The following is a 13,986-nucleotide window of genomic DNA, read 5'->3' as shown; positions in this document are numbered from 1 at the left end:
GTGGCCAATGTACTAGATTTGTATGGCCTACTCAAGTACGTTATCTCACTGACCAGAATCCAAAAACCAGAAGTTGGACTGTCTTTCTGCCTGTTGGGTCAATGCTCCTGGTCACCTTACATCACCAAAGTTATCACTGCCATCACTACCACAGCCATCACTACCACTACCATTGCCTCTATGGTCATCACCTGTACAGTCATTTCCCCTGCGACCATCACCACCACTGCTACCTTCACTCCTACAGCCATCACCCCTACAGCTGTTGTCACTGCAGTCATCCCCCCTGCCATCAGCACACATACAGCCATCAGCACTAGAACAATCACCCCACCGTCAACACTCCTCAGCCATCACCCCTGCAACCATCACCGCTGCTACCATCACTCTTACAGCCATCACCCCTACAGCTATTGTTTACTACAGCCGTCCCCACTGTCATTAGTACATCTGCAGCTATCAGCACTAGAGCAATCACTCCTACAGTCAACACCTCTCAGCCATCGTCCCTATAGTCATCACCCCTACAACCATCACCTTTATGGCCATCACCCTTATGGACACTATCACCATAGTCAAGCACCTCCACTGATGCTCTCACCCTTACAACCCTCACTCTCACAGTCATCACCCCTACAGCCATCACTTCTTGGGCATCATCACCATAGCCATCATCACTACAGCCATAACCTCTCAGCCATCGCCCGACAGCCATCATCACTGCGACCATCCTGTTGCCATTAACACACTTACAGCCTTCATCACCTAGAGGAATCACCCCTACCATCTACACCCTCAGCCATCACACATACATTTATCACCATCACAGCCATCACCACAACAGCTGAAAAGTATTTGCAGGCAACTCCACGACACCAGAAAATGTCCCATTCAACAGGCATTTATTGTGTGCCTGTGCAGTCAGTTTTGGTTGTTCACTTTGTGGATTATCTGTGGCAGGTATTTTAACAACTTAAAGACTTTATTCTTATTTAAAAAGTAATTCATATTCATCGTATACAATTTAGCCAACACAGATCTTCAAAAAAAGAAGAAAATTTAAAAATTCTCCAAAATTCTCTTCCGTATAGTTTTGGTGACTCGCCTTCTCTGTTTTAAGCATCTCTGTCTACGTACATGTATATATTTTTTTACAAAAATTATATTGCACAGAGAGCAGACCAGTGGTTGGGGGTGGGTGGGGAGAAGCAGGAGGGAGAGATCACAAAGGTGCACAAGGAAATTTTGGGGGGTGATGGATACGTTCACTATCTTGATTGTGGTGATGGTTTCATGCGTGTATACATACGTCAAAACTTAAATTGTACACTTTAAACATGTGCAGTTTATTACAGGTCAATTACACTTCAAAAAAAAAACTGCTTTCTACCACCCGTCTGTCAGTTTGTCGCACTGTGGTGGCTTTCACTTTGCTATCATGCCTGAAGCTAGGCCAGCAGTATTTCAAATACCAGCAGGGTCACCCATGGTGGGCAGGTTTCAGCGGAGAGTCCAGACTAAGACAGACTAGGAAGAAATGCCTGGCAATCTACTTCCGAAAATTAGTGAAAACCTTATGGATTGCAACAGAATATCGCCTGATATAGTGCTGGAAGATGAGCCCCCTAGATTGGAAGGCACTCAAAAATACATAGTGGCCTCAACAATGGACGTGCGATACCAACAATCATGAAGATGGTACAGGATCAGGCAACATTTTGTTGTACATAAGGTGACCACAAGTCTAATCCGATTTCATGACAACTAACAACAACAACAACAAAGATGCTTTAAAATCATACTGCACAAACTGTGTAGGTAGCTGCTTTTTAAACTGAACACAGTATCAGTAAGATTTTCCCACGCTATGAAATATTCTTCAACTACATGATTTGTAATGGCTGCTGGTCATCACATTGTATGGGTTGCTGTTGTTAGTTCCCGCCAAGTGGATTCCAACTCATGGCGACCTCATGTGTGCAGAGTAGAACTGCACTCCATAGGGTTTTCAAGGCTGTGACCTTTTGGAAGAAGATTGCCAGGGCTTACTTACGAGGCACCTCTGGGTGGTTTTGAACCACCATCCTTTCGGTTAGTGGTCCAGCCCTTAACTGTTTGGGCCACCCAGGGATTCCTGACCCCTACTGATGAACTCAGGTTGTCTAAATTTTTTCTTTTTACTATTTCCTGAATGTCCTTAAGGAAAAAATTCACACGCACAATGTTTCCCTTAGGGTAAATTTCCAGAAGGGGAATTGCTGAGGTAAAAGGTATGCGCCTTTTTAAGGCTTTTGCTTCTGTGGCACTCCCGAAATCCTGGGCTGACAGTGCCCCTGTTCCCAAGATGTTCCCATCACCTCCTTCCCTGCCCCTGTCCCATGCCCTCCCACCAACCTTCTCTCAGGGTGAGCTCAGGAAAGACAAGCCCTTCTTCCCCTAACTGAAATCATACTTCCTTTGGCTCTACTCAGCCTACGGGGTCGATTCAATACAAGATTCCGCGTCCCCAAATCGCTTCCCCACTGGCCTGCGCTTGCCTGTCGGCCATCCCTCCCAGCGCGCCCAGGGCGAGGTGTGCGCGTTGTAACTAAGGAGCCCTGGACAGCGGTTGTGGCACATCAGGCCGTTGGGGCTTGCTGTGTACAGGGGTGGGCGGGCAGCCCGGCGGGGTCTTGGGTGGGGGGACGCGGCTGCAGGGGCTCGGGACACCCTGGGCTCGGGTGGCAGGAGCCTCGCTGGCAGAATCTTCCAGGCCTGCGCCGGGGCGCCACGTCCGTCCACGATGTGCACCGCTTCCTGTTTGCACCAGTCGAGCTCACACACTAGAGCTCACACACTAACCGCAGTCTTCAAAAGCAACCAGCAGCGGCCTCGCAGGGGCCTGGGAAAAAGCAGCGAGGGGAGGCGAAGGGACCTTGGAGAGAAATAGAGAGCGGCAAGCAGCCCTTGCTGCTGGCTCCCAAGTCAGAAGAGAGAGAACGTTTTCAGTTCCACCCTTCCAGCTCCTTTTCAGATCTGCCTCCTCTGGTCAACAACTCCCGCGCTGGGAGTCTAGGGCTCCCCCATCCGGACTTGCCTTCTCCAAACTTTTCCCTCCCCGCAGGTTACCCTGGCCTGAGTCCATTAGGTCAAGCCCCAGCTGACTAATGGGCCCTAAACACTTTTAATGCGTTTCCCCTTCCGGGCAACACATTCGCATTTTATAGATTATGTTCCAGGTACACAGAGCCCTGGACTAAAGAAGCGAGCCAGGTCAGTAGTTCAGTGAACAAATGAAAAACCAAACCCATTGCGTCAAGTTGATTGAACTCAGGGCAACTCCATGTGTTACAATAGAAGTGCTCCATAGGGTTTTCTTTGCTGTAATGTTATGGAAGCAGTGCCAGGCCTTTCTTCCCGGGTGTAGCTGGGTGGGTTCGAACAGCCAACCTTTAGGTTAGCAGCCAATTGCAAACTGCTTGAGCCACCCAGGCTCCTTTTGATGAACAAGGACACGTTAAAATTGATAGTGGGCTAGCAGACAGGACTTGGAAGCTTGCTCTGGGTAGAGCCTTGTGCTAGGCACTTGGAGGAGATACAAAATAAATAGCTGTCAAGGTCCCTTGCACCTGGGAGCTCACATCCTAGATGGGGTGACAAGCTTCTGTTTGCCCAGCACTTGTTCTTTGCCAAGCACTACATTACACACTTCATAAACATTATGTAATCCTCACTACAACCTATATGAGTCGGAACCAACTCAATGGCAATGGATTTGGTTTTTTTTGTTTGTTTGTTTACAACCCTATAAAGCAGGTATCCTTAATCTAAGTTGGGATAAATATTGCAAAGATGTGCCCAGAAGTATAAAGGCAGGGCAGGAGAGCCTTGATTTAGCAGCAATATTGCAGGGTGTGTGTGTGTGTGTGTGTGTGTGTGTGTGTGTGTGTGTGGTGGGGGGTGTTGGGAGGGATGTTTCCACAGATTGTGAGATCTGTCTGACTGCTCAGAGGTGGGCATGAGACTGCCAAAGACACAAAGGCTGTATTCAAGTACAGCAGCCTCCACTGGTACCCCCCCGCCCCAAGCAATTCCGATTTGGTAGATGATCATGGATCGGATATTTAGTTGCCACTGAGTCAGCTCTGACTCATGGTGACCTCACGTACAACAGAAAGAAAAATTGCCCCGTCCTGGGCCATCTTCATGATTGTTGGTATGCCTTAGTCCGTTGTTGCAGCCACTGTTATTTTGAGTGCCTTCCAACCTAAAGGGCTCATCTTACAGCACTATATTGGACAAAACTCTGTTGTGACCCATAGAGTTTTCACTAGCTAATTTTTGAAAGTAGATTGCCAGGCATTTCTTCCTAGATCTAGACATATATAAAAAGCATCCGTCATTTTCCAAATGGATATTTTCTTGATTTGCAATAGTAAGAGTTTGGATAGTGAAGGATTCCTATGTATTTGGATAAAGTGTCCCAAATATTTCTTATTCTCTTCCCTACACAGCTGGTGGGCTTTACAAACAACCTTATAAGGGAGGAAACTAAGGCACAGAGTGGTTAAGCAAATTGCCCAAGACCACACAGCTAGTAAGTGGTAGGAGCTGGGTTTTAAACGCAGGTCTAGTCTTGGTCCAGGGCCCATGCCATTAACCACTAAGCTAAAGTGCCCCTGATGCAGGCCCAGAGTTCCCGAATGAGGAGGTGAGAGAATTGTGGTACCCTGTGCTCACAGCCCTCTCTTGGCACCCTGTGCTGGTTCAGGGGCTGCACTAGAGGTGCCACGTTGAAGCAGGCCCAGAGGAGAGTGAGTAGGACGGGGAGGGCATCTGGAAGTCACATCATATGCCCAGCAACTGCAATAGCTAGGGCTGATTCAGTAGGGGCACTCCAAAGGGAAACCCTGGTCCACTTGTGGAGTACTGTTGTTGGGTGCTGTGGAGTTGATTTTGACTCACAGTGACCCTCTGTGACAGAGTAGAACCGCCCCATAGTGCTGTCTAGGCTGTAATCTTTACGGGAGCAGATTGCCAGGTCTTTCTGCCCCACGGAGCTGTTAGCAGCCAAGAGCTTAACTGTCGTGCCGCCAAGGCTCCTTTGTGGAGCACTAAAACGAAACAAAGCAAACATCTAAACCTGTTGCCGTTGAGTCGATTCTGACTCATAGTGACCCTGCAGGACAGAGTAGAACTGCCCACAGAGTTTCCAAGGAGCGCCTGGTGGATTCGAACTGCCTGCTGATCTTTTGGTTAGCAGCCGTCACTCTTAATCACTGCTCCACCAGGGTTCTAAACACCTGTAAAATTGAGCCTGGAGGGTTGGGATGGGAAAGCAAGTTGACTTCAAATGACTGTCGTGTAGTGAAGGGAGATGTGTTCTGTGCGTCTGGAAATGATGGGGAAACAGATACATGGAAGGTTTGGGTTCATTCCAAGGAAGTAATTTTGGATATTTGGATGGTACTAGTTGCCCTGGTAAGTAATGATTTTCCTGTCTCTAGAAATATCCAAGAAGAGACCAAGTAGTTCCTTGGCAATACCTGGGTATTTCCAAAGTGAGGCCCACCTTGGTAGCCTGACCCATTAGCAAAGTTCATGGTGGTAATCTGAGGCAGAAAGGAGCCCTGGTGGCACAACGGTTAAGTGCTCGGCTGCTAACTGAAAGGTTGGCGGTTCACACTCACACGGCAGGTCCGTGAGAGGAAGACCTGGTGATCTGCTCCCGTAAAGATTACAGCCAAGAAAACCCTATGGGGTAGTTCTACTCTGTCACATGGGGTCGCTATGAGTCAGAATCGACTCAATGACGCCTACCAACAACAACAGTCTGAGGCAGGGAGGGCCGGAAGAGGAAGCTTGCAGGTGGGGAAGGAGGGCAGAAGAGAGCCAGGAGACTTGGGGCAAGAGGATCTTGACATCTCTTCTCCGTGTACATGTACAATGCACACAGGGAACTTGCAGCTTTGGAAATGATGTTTAATGGGAGTCACTGATAGCAGGGCCTGATGGAGGGAAAGACAGTCATCTCTGAGTCTCTGAACTAGTGGGAAGGTCTTGGTTAAAAACAAAACAAAACAAAACAAAACAAAAAAACACCTGCAAGCAGCTGTGGCCGTTAACATCAGAAAAGGATGAAAACATGCTGACGACTCACTGGAGCGCCTTGCTCTGGGAGACCAAGAGGAGCTGGGCTACTCGGCCTGTGACTCTGTCCCAAGGTTACAAGGACAAAGGTTGCTGAGCGGTGGACCCCTGACCCCAAGGGGACGATTGTCTACGGCCCTAGGGAAGAGGAGGAGCAGGAGAACACCTCCCAGATGTGGAGTCAGGTACCTGGATTCAAACTGTTGCAAGATCACCTACTGGCTGCATGATCTCGGTTGGGCAAGTGATGTCACGTGCAAGGAGCCCTAAATCAAAAAAAAAAAAAAAAACCCCAACCCATTGCTGTTGAGTTGATTCTGACTCATAGCGACCCTGAAGGACAGAGTAGAACTGCCCCCGTAGGGCTTCCAAGGCTGTAATCTTTATGGAAGCAGACTGATATGTCTTTCTCCCATGGAGCAGCTGGCAGGTTTGAACCACTAACCTTCTGGTTAGAAGCCAAGACAAAAACAGTGACCATGTGGGCCTTGCTTGTGGAGGTGGAGCCAATCCAGATGACGGATAGAGAGAGCACTCTCAGCCCAGTGCCCAGCTCATGGAAAGTACTTGATACCACATCAGTTCCTCCCCAGGATCCACTGGGCATTACTCCCATTGCCAAAGCCAAGAAGCCCTTGAGGATTATTTGGAGCTGCCACCTTCCCCCTCAGCAGCCCATTGGCACCTGCTTCTGTGTCTCGTCTGGGCCCATCTGACTCTCTGCTACGTGACCCTGTGGCCCATATTCCATGTTGAGGGCAGGGTACCTCAGCCCAAGCTAGTCTACAATGCAGAAGGTGTGACAAGCAACAGGGCCTAGAGCTGGGCAGGACCCACTAGGGGAGAAACTAGCTTTTCCGCTTCACCCGGGGCCTTGCCATGGACCACCGGGGCTTTCTCAACCACCCATCCTACCCCACTTGAGCTGCTTGCTCAGTTCCTGTTTCACAAAGAAACAGGGAAGTGAAGAGCCGGGCCGGCCTCAGGGCAGGAGCTGGCCGGGTGGGGGTGCCTCCCACTCCCAGCTGTGATGAGCCATTGGGGGCAGGGATAGACAGGGAAGAAACAGTTGCTACTGCATCTTTCATATTTTTATTATTTTTTTGGCAGCAAGAGTGCCCAACTACTGGTTTGAGGAAGTGCCCAGTGAGTTGGTAAAATTCACTGCTGACGTGGTTTAGCGGGGTGAAGAGTAGCTGGCCCAGCCCCTTCCAAGGGCCTAACCAGTGAAGAGCTTGAGCCACTGGCTGGCAGATGAGAGGGGACTGACTTCGTTATCATTCGTAAAGTGAACTCTTCAGGCTATTTATGTGTGTATATATGTATGTATTTATCATTTTACCCATGCCCCTTTCTATTCCAAAAAGGATTTAAAGTGTCAAGAAATGTGGCTAAGCCAAGAGACAGAAAGGACCACATAAACCAGAGACTTCATCAGCCTGAGACCAGAAGAACTAGACGGTGCCCGGCTACCACCAATGACCGCCCTGACAGGGAACACAACAGAGAGTCCCGGATGGACTAGCAGAAAGATGGGGTGCAGAACTCAAATTCTAGGAAGAAGACCAGACTTAATGGTCTGAGACTGGAGGAACCCTGGAAAGCATGGCCCCTGGATTCTCTGTCAGCCCAGAACTAAAACAATTTCCGAGGCCAACTCTTCAGACAGGGATTGGACTGGACCGTGGGACACAAAGTGATACTCGTGAGGAGTGTGCCTCTTAGCTCAAGTACATACAAGAGATTAAACGGGCAGCTTCTGTCCGGAGGTGCGATAGGAAGGGAGAGAGGGTTAGGAGCTGATTAAATGGACATGGGGAATCAGGGGTGGAAAGGAGGAGTGTGCTGTCACAGTAAGGGGAGAGAAATTAGGGTCACATAATAATGTATGTGTAAATTTTTGTATCAGAAACTAACTTGAATTGTAAACATTCACTTCAAGCACACAAAAAAGAAAAAAAGATGAACATGAGTGATTTTATCATATTAAAAAAAAAAAGAAATGTGGCTAAGGACCATCATCATTACAGTTGTCACTGCTGCGGGACCTCAAACAGGTCTTCTTGGACCTCAGTTTGCTTACTAGAGGCAGTAATGGAGTGACGGGATAACCAGTTGCCATCAAGTCGATTCTGACTCATGGTGACCCTATGTGTGTCAGAGTAGAACTGTGCTCCATAAGGTTTTCAATGACTGATTTTTGGGACGTCGATTGCCAGGCCTTTCTTCTGTGGCACCTCTAGGTGGACTCGAACCTCCAAACTTTTAGTTAGCAGCTGAGTGAGTTAACTGTTTGCACCACCCAGGGACTCCACAGTCAGGATGCTGGGGATTTAATCCTAGCTCTGTCCCCAGCAGGCTGTGTGACCTTTGGTAAGTCCCTTCCTCTTTCTGGGCTGCTGTTGAAGTTTCCTTATCTGCACAATGAAGGAATTGAAGCAGCTTTGCGTTTGCTTGTTCATTTGTTGAGTCATGGAGTTCCCATCAAGGACAAGTCACATATTGGTGGGGCTTATGCACCAGAATGAAAATGCAGGGCCCCTTGTTCAAAATATAAGAATTTCAAGATGACGATAGCAGGGCATTAAACCAAGCATGGGCCCTTCTGAGCAAGGGGCTCTGTGTGCTTGGACAGGTCACACGCCCATAAAGCCAGCCTTGCAACTACTTCAAATAAAATGTTATGGGAAGCCCAGAAGGGTTGCTTTTTGTTGGAGCTCTCTCTGCTTTCTTTGGCAATCCTTGTGGCATTTCTGAGGAACCTCAGTCTCCAGGGAGCATAGCTGGAAAAACATATGTTAGATATTCCCTGAAAAGCCTTTTTGAGGCATTGGTGATTCAGTAGTTTCTAGAGAAACTCAAGCACAGCCACCACCCGTCTGTCAGTGGAGGTTTGCATGTTGCTATGCTGCTAAACAGGTTTCAGGGGAACTTCCTGGGACTAGGAAGAAAGGCCTGGTGATCTACTTCCAAACATCAGCCAGTGAAAACCCTGTGGATCACACCCGTCTGATCCACAATCCATCATGGGGATGGCACAGGACCAGGCAGCATTTTATTCCATTGTGCTTGGGGTTGCCATGAGTTGGGCTGACTCAATGGCAGCTAACGACAACAAAAAGCCTTTCTAGTTTGGGCTATTTATACATAAAATTTGGGTCCCAAATTCCTTCCTTACCTACCTCCAAATGTGAGGCAAGAATTGGACTAGCGCTGAGCAAATAAGAGCATTATCATCTCTTGTCTGTGTGACTTCCTGGCTTACAGAGGGCTGTCACATCCGGGTCTTGTGAGCTTCTCACCACAATCTCAATAGGAAGGAGGTACAGAGATTTTACAAAAAGGGTAATTGAAGACCAGAGAGGTCAAATGACTGCCCAAGGCCACACAGCTGGCACAGCTGGGATTAGAACCGCAGAATCTCAATTCCTAGGAAAAGTGGCTCTTCCATAGGGTTCTTTCCACAGCAGCAATCAGTAGGTGAGGAGAGGTTTGATAAACACCATCCACCAGCATAAAAACAAAGGACAAGAGCCCAAGGGGGCATTTATTTATATTCACTTCCTAACAGTGTGTGGGTGTCTTGCTGTGTGTGCCCCCTCTCCCTGCATGGTCCAGAGTCCAGCCATCCAGGTCCCAAGGAAGGGAGGAAGTAGGGTGGCTGTGGCCCCTTCTGCAGCCATGCCTGGGGAGGGTCTCAATCCTAAGATGGAGGACTGGACGGGGTAGTTAAATTATGGGGACGAGAGATCAGGCAGAGCTCGGGTTCTTGCGTTGAAGGGACAAAAGGCTGGCATGTGAGCTGCCCTGGGCTGAAAGGTCTGGTCAGGTACCCAGAGCCCTCTTGCTGCCATGGCCTACCAGAACCCCAGGAACAAGTGCCAGGGTGCCAAGGCGAAGGTGTGGGCTGGTAGGCCCTGGGGAGACAGTGTGGTGCAGGGAATACAAGTTGGCTCTTTGCTTCTTACCAGCTGTGTGATCCTGGTCAAGCCTCAGTTTCCTCATCTGTGAAATTGTTGTTAGGTTCCGTTGACTCTACTTTCAACTCATAGTGACCCCATGTGACAGAATAGGATTGTCCCATAGGGTTTTCTAGACTATAATCTTTACAGAAGGAGCCCTGGTTGTATAGTGGTTAGCACTCAGTTGTTAACTGAAAGGTCGGTGGTTTGAACCCACCAGCTGCTCTGTGGAAGAAAGATGTGGCAGTCTGCTTCTGTAAAGATTAAAACCAAAAACACCAAACCAGTTGCCATCTAGTCAATTCCGACTCATAGCGACTCTATAGGACAGAGTAGAACTGCCCCATAGGGTTTCCGAAGAGTGGCTGGTGGATTCGAACTGCTGATCTTTTGGTTGGCGGCTGCACTCTTAACCACTACAGCCTTAGAAACCCTATGGGACAGTTCTACTCTGTCCTATAGGGTTGCTATGAGTTGGAATTGACTTGGCGGCAATGGGTTTTTTTGGAATCTTTATGGAAGCAGATAACCAGGTCCTTCTCCCACAGAGCCATGGGGTGACCTTTTGGTTAACAGCCGAGCCCTTAACTGTTGCGCCATCAGCGCTTCTATCCTTAAAGCAGTGAGAGCCATATCACTTGACCCTCTAAGAGAACGGGTTCTGGGGTCGTCTAAGTGGTCTGAATCTTGCTTCTTTCATGCACCTGATGAGTGACCCTGAACGAGTTGGTTCATCTCTCTGAGCCTCACTCCCTCAGTTCCGTCACCTGTAAAATGGGAATGCTAAAAGTAACTTTTCATAGGTTGTTGTGGGGATCAAATGAGAAAATGCATGTAAAGCTTTTAGCACAGTGCATGGTCCATACTAACCAATACCAAACCCAACCCATTGCCGTCTATTGCAACTCATAGCCACCCCACAGGACAGAGTAGAACCACCCCATAGGACAGAGTAGAACTGCCCCATAGGGTTTCCAAGGAGCGACTGGTGGATTCGAACTGCTGACCTTTTTCTTAACAGACAAGCTCTTAACTACCGCGCCACCAGGGCTCCCGGTCCATACCAAACACTCAGTAAATGGTAGCAATGATGATGATGATGATGACTTTAATTTTATTATTACTAGATGTCTTTGGAGGTGAGCAGATGAGAGAGCAAACAACTCAGCGAACAGGCCCATCGTTGGGGGCTACTGGCTCTCAGGGAAGGGGTCAAGAATAGGGCCCTTCCATGCAAACATCAGTGGGGGTAACTGGCGAAAGTCACTCTCACATCCAGCAAACTAGGCCTGGCGGTCCTGGGGGTGGACGCCTCTGCCTGACGCCTCTTCGAGTACCCTGCCCCCAGAGACTTGGTTCTCTCCCTCCCAGACACCTCATCCCTGACTCTAGCTGTGCTTACTTGAGCAAAGGTGCTGGCTCCAACTTTTCTGGACCACACTCGACAAGTCCCCCAGCGTGGGGCTCCCGTCTGTCCCCTCCCTCCACTCCACAGCCACCACACCTTTGGCACAGGTGCTTGGCTGGGCAAGTGTCCGTGCGCGTGCACCACTGCTCACAGACATACACACACGCATGCTCACACGCACATTCTCAAGCCCATATGCTCCCCAACTGAGCTTCTGGGAACCTCACATCCCCGCCCCCGCCCCCACTGCCCCACCACAAAAACCACAGGTAACAGCAGTCTCCAGCGACTTAGCAGACACAATGCAAAACCCAGAGGCAGGTGTGGTTGCCAGGCTGTTTTAAGTATCTAGCAGGATGTGAGCCCAGGTGGCTAACGGCTGCCCCCCCTGGAGACAACTCTTCTCACCCTAAGAGAGGGCTCAGCAAATGGGGAGGGGGTGGGAAGAAGGAGAAGGGATTCTGCCTGGTGCAAAAGAGCAACTGATGGGTCCATTGTGGCTCCACCATCTCCCAAGGAAATGTTGTATGTCCTTGGGCAAGTCCCACCCTCTATCTGGAGCTCAGTTTTCCTGTCTGTAAAATGGGAAAACCAGACAAGCTGCGGGGAGGATTTAATGGTGGTGTCACTGTGGCTGTGCTCTGGAAAGTTAAAAACAAAACCCGTTGCTGTTGAGTCGATTCCGACTCATGGTGATCCCATGTGTTACAAAGTAGAACTGCTCCATAGGGTTTTCTTGGTTGTAATCTTTACAGAAGCAGATCCCCAGGCCTTTTTTTCCGTGGTGCTGCTAAGTGGGTTTGACCCGCCAACCTTTAGGTTAACAGCTGCGCATAAACCGCTTTCGTCACCCAGGCCAGGGAAGTACAGGATAGTGACTGGGCGGGGCTGTTCCAGCTGTTCCCCAGTTTCTGATAGGGCCGTATCTCACAGCCAAATCCCCACAGCTCTCCTGTCACTCAGCACAGAGCCTACGTTGGGTTCAGGAGAGATGGTCTCACACGCTGACGGGCTGGTGTGCAGGCACCTTTCCTGGCTGCCCTCTGGCTCCATCCCCCCCTCCCCCGCCGCACCCTGCTACTCTGGTTTCCCGGACTCTGTGGTGCCAGTCTGCTATGAAAGGCCTCAGCCATGCTTCCTTCCTCTCTCTGCAGGCACAGCAGACAGCCCCGAGGGAGCCCTGGTGCCTTTGGCCCTGTGGCTATAGCCAGGAAGCCATTGTCGGGCTGGGGACAGGTGGGCGGTGGGTGGTGGCCAGAGGCTGCTTCAAAGGCATGGAAAGACCGAAAGTTGGGGCCAATTTGGTTGGGAGCAGCTCTGGCTACTCCAGCAGGTGGAGATGGGGTAGGGCTCTCCCAGGGCCATGAGCCACTGGGGGTAGGGGCACTGCCCCACTGGTCTTGGTGTTTTGGAGGGGGGCAGCAGTAGCAGGCTCTGCCAGGTTGGGCCGATTGGGCTCATGGGAGGGAAAGGACTAGCTGGCCCTCCTATCCTGAGGTCTGCGGTTGGGAGCTGAAGGTGAGGTGTACAGGCCCGGAGAGCGCTTTCCTGGGGCCAAAAGCCCTGACCTCCTGGGCTTGGTCCCAGAGAAGGAGGCCAGGGCAATAGCTTCCAGGCCATGGGCTGATGGCGGCGGCGGCGGCGGCGGCGGTGGTGGTGGTGGTGGTGGTGGGAGTTTTGGGTGGTGTGTATGGTGCAGGGTGATGGGAGCCGAGCAAGTGAGCCCCACATCTAGGTGGAGGGTCAGCATGGGAGTCTGGAGCTTCTAGACACTCCAGCTGAGGATGGCAAGAGTGGAGGCAGCCAACACAGCAGCCAGGGAGGCAGCGTGCGGGGCCCTGGCAGCCAGGGGTTCTGTGTGCTGCTGCAGCCACGCGAACTCCTCCAGCAGCTGGCGTCTCTGCAGCTCCGGGCCCACCTTCTCACGGATGGTCTTGTAGTACTGGTTCAGGTACTGGAGCTTCAAAGAGTAGGAGGGGTGAGGGCTGTCCCAGGCCAAGCTGCCAAGAGCTGAGGTCTGGGTGCCATCCAATCCCCTGCTGGAGTATTCCAGCCGCCTACCTTGGCCCAGGTACCCATAGGTCCCCAGCCACCATCAGCCAGAGGCATTTTCTGGGGCTTTCCAGAAGCAGTTCCCCACCATGGCTGTTTAATGTCATAGTGACTTTCTTGGGAGGTGGGGTGGATTTCAGGCCCAGGAATGAAGTAAGTAGGGCAGGGATTAGTACCCCCATTTTACAGAGGAGGGGACTGAGGCCCAGAGAGAGACAGGGTTCACCTACAGTTCTAGGTCTTGTAGTGGCAGAGCCCAGAGACCCAGGCTCAGACTCCTCAGGAGTCCACTACCTGGGGTTAGGCAAGCCGGTCTGGCTGGAGAGTTCTAGAAGCTCTGGGGTCTCTGGTGAGCTGGGAGGAATGCCGTATATATGCCTACAGATGCCACAAGTGTGGGCCCTCCTGGGAGAAGGGAAGGGATGGAGGCTCTTG

The 13,986-nt window shown here is 50.5% G+C and overlaps 1 protein-coding gene across 1 annotated transcript in view; it reads right to left on the bottom strand.

The window, feature by feature from the left end:
* Positions 1-13,174: 13,174 nt before the first annotated feature.
* XPNPEP2 (X-prolyl aminopeptidase 2) overlaps positions 13,175-13,986 on the bottom strand; it is a 29,273-nt gene continuing 28,461 nt past the window's right edge. Inside the window, exon 21 of the mRNA XM_004379606.1 lies at positions 13,175-13,459. Within this exon, the coding sequence (XP_004379663.1) occupies positions 13,265-13,459 (195 nt within the window). The 3' untranslated portion in view covers positions 13,175-13,264. The remainder of the gene's footprint in view (positions 13,460-13,986) is intronic.

Source organism: Trichechus manatus, unplaced genomic scaffold, assembly GCF_000243295.1.
Source record: "Trichechus manatus latirostris isolate Lorelei unplaced genomic scaffold, TriManLat1.0 scaffold00066, whole genome shotgun sequence".
Lineage (NCBI taxonomy): Eukaryota > Metazoa > Chordata > Mammalia > Sirenia > Trichechidae > Trichechus > Trichechus manatus.
Note: the sequence above shows the minus strand (reverse complement) of the source record. Positions and strands in the feature narration are given on the sequence as shown.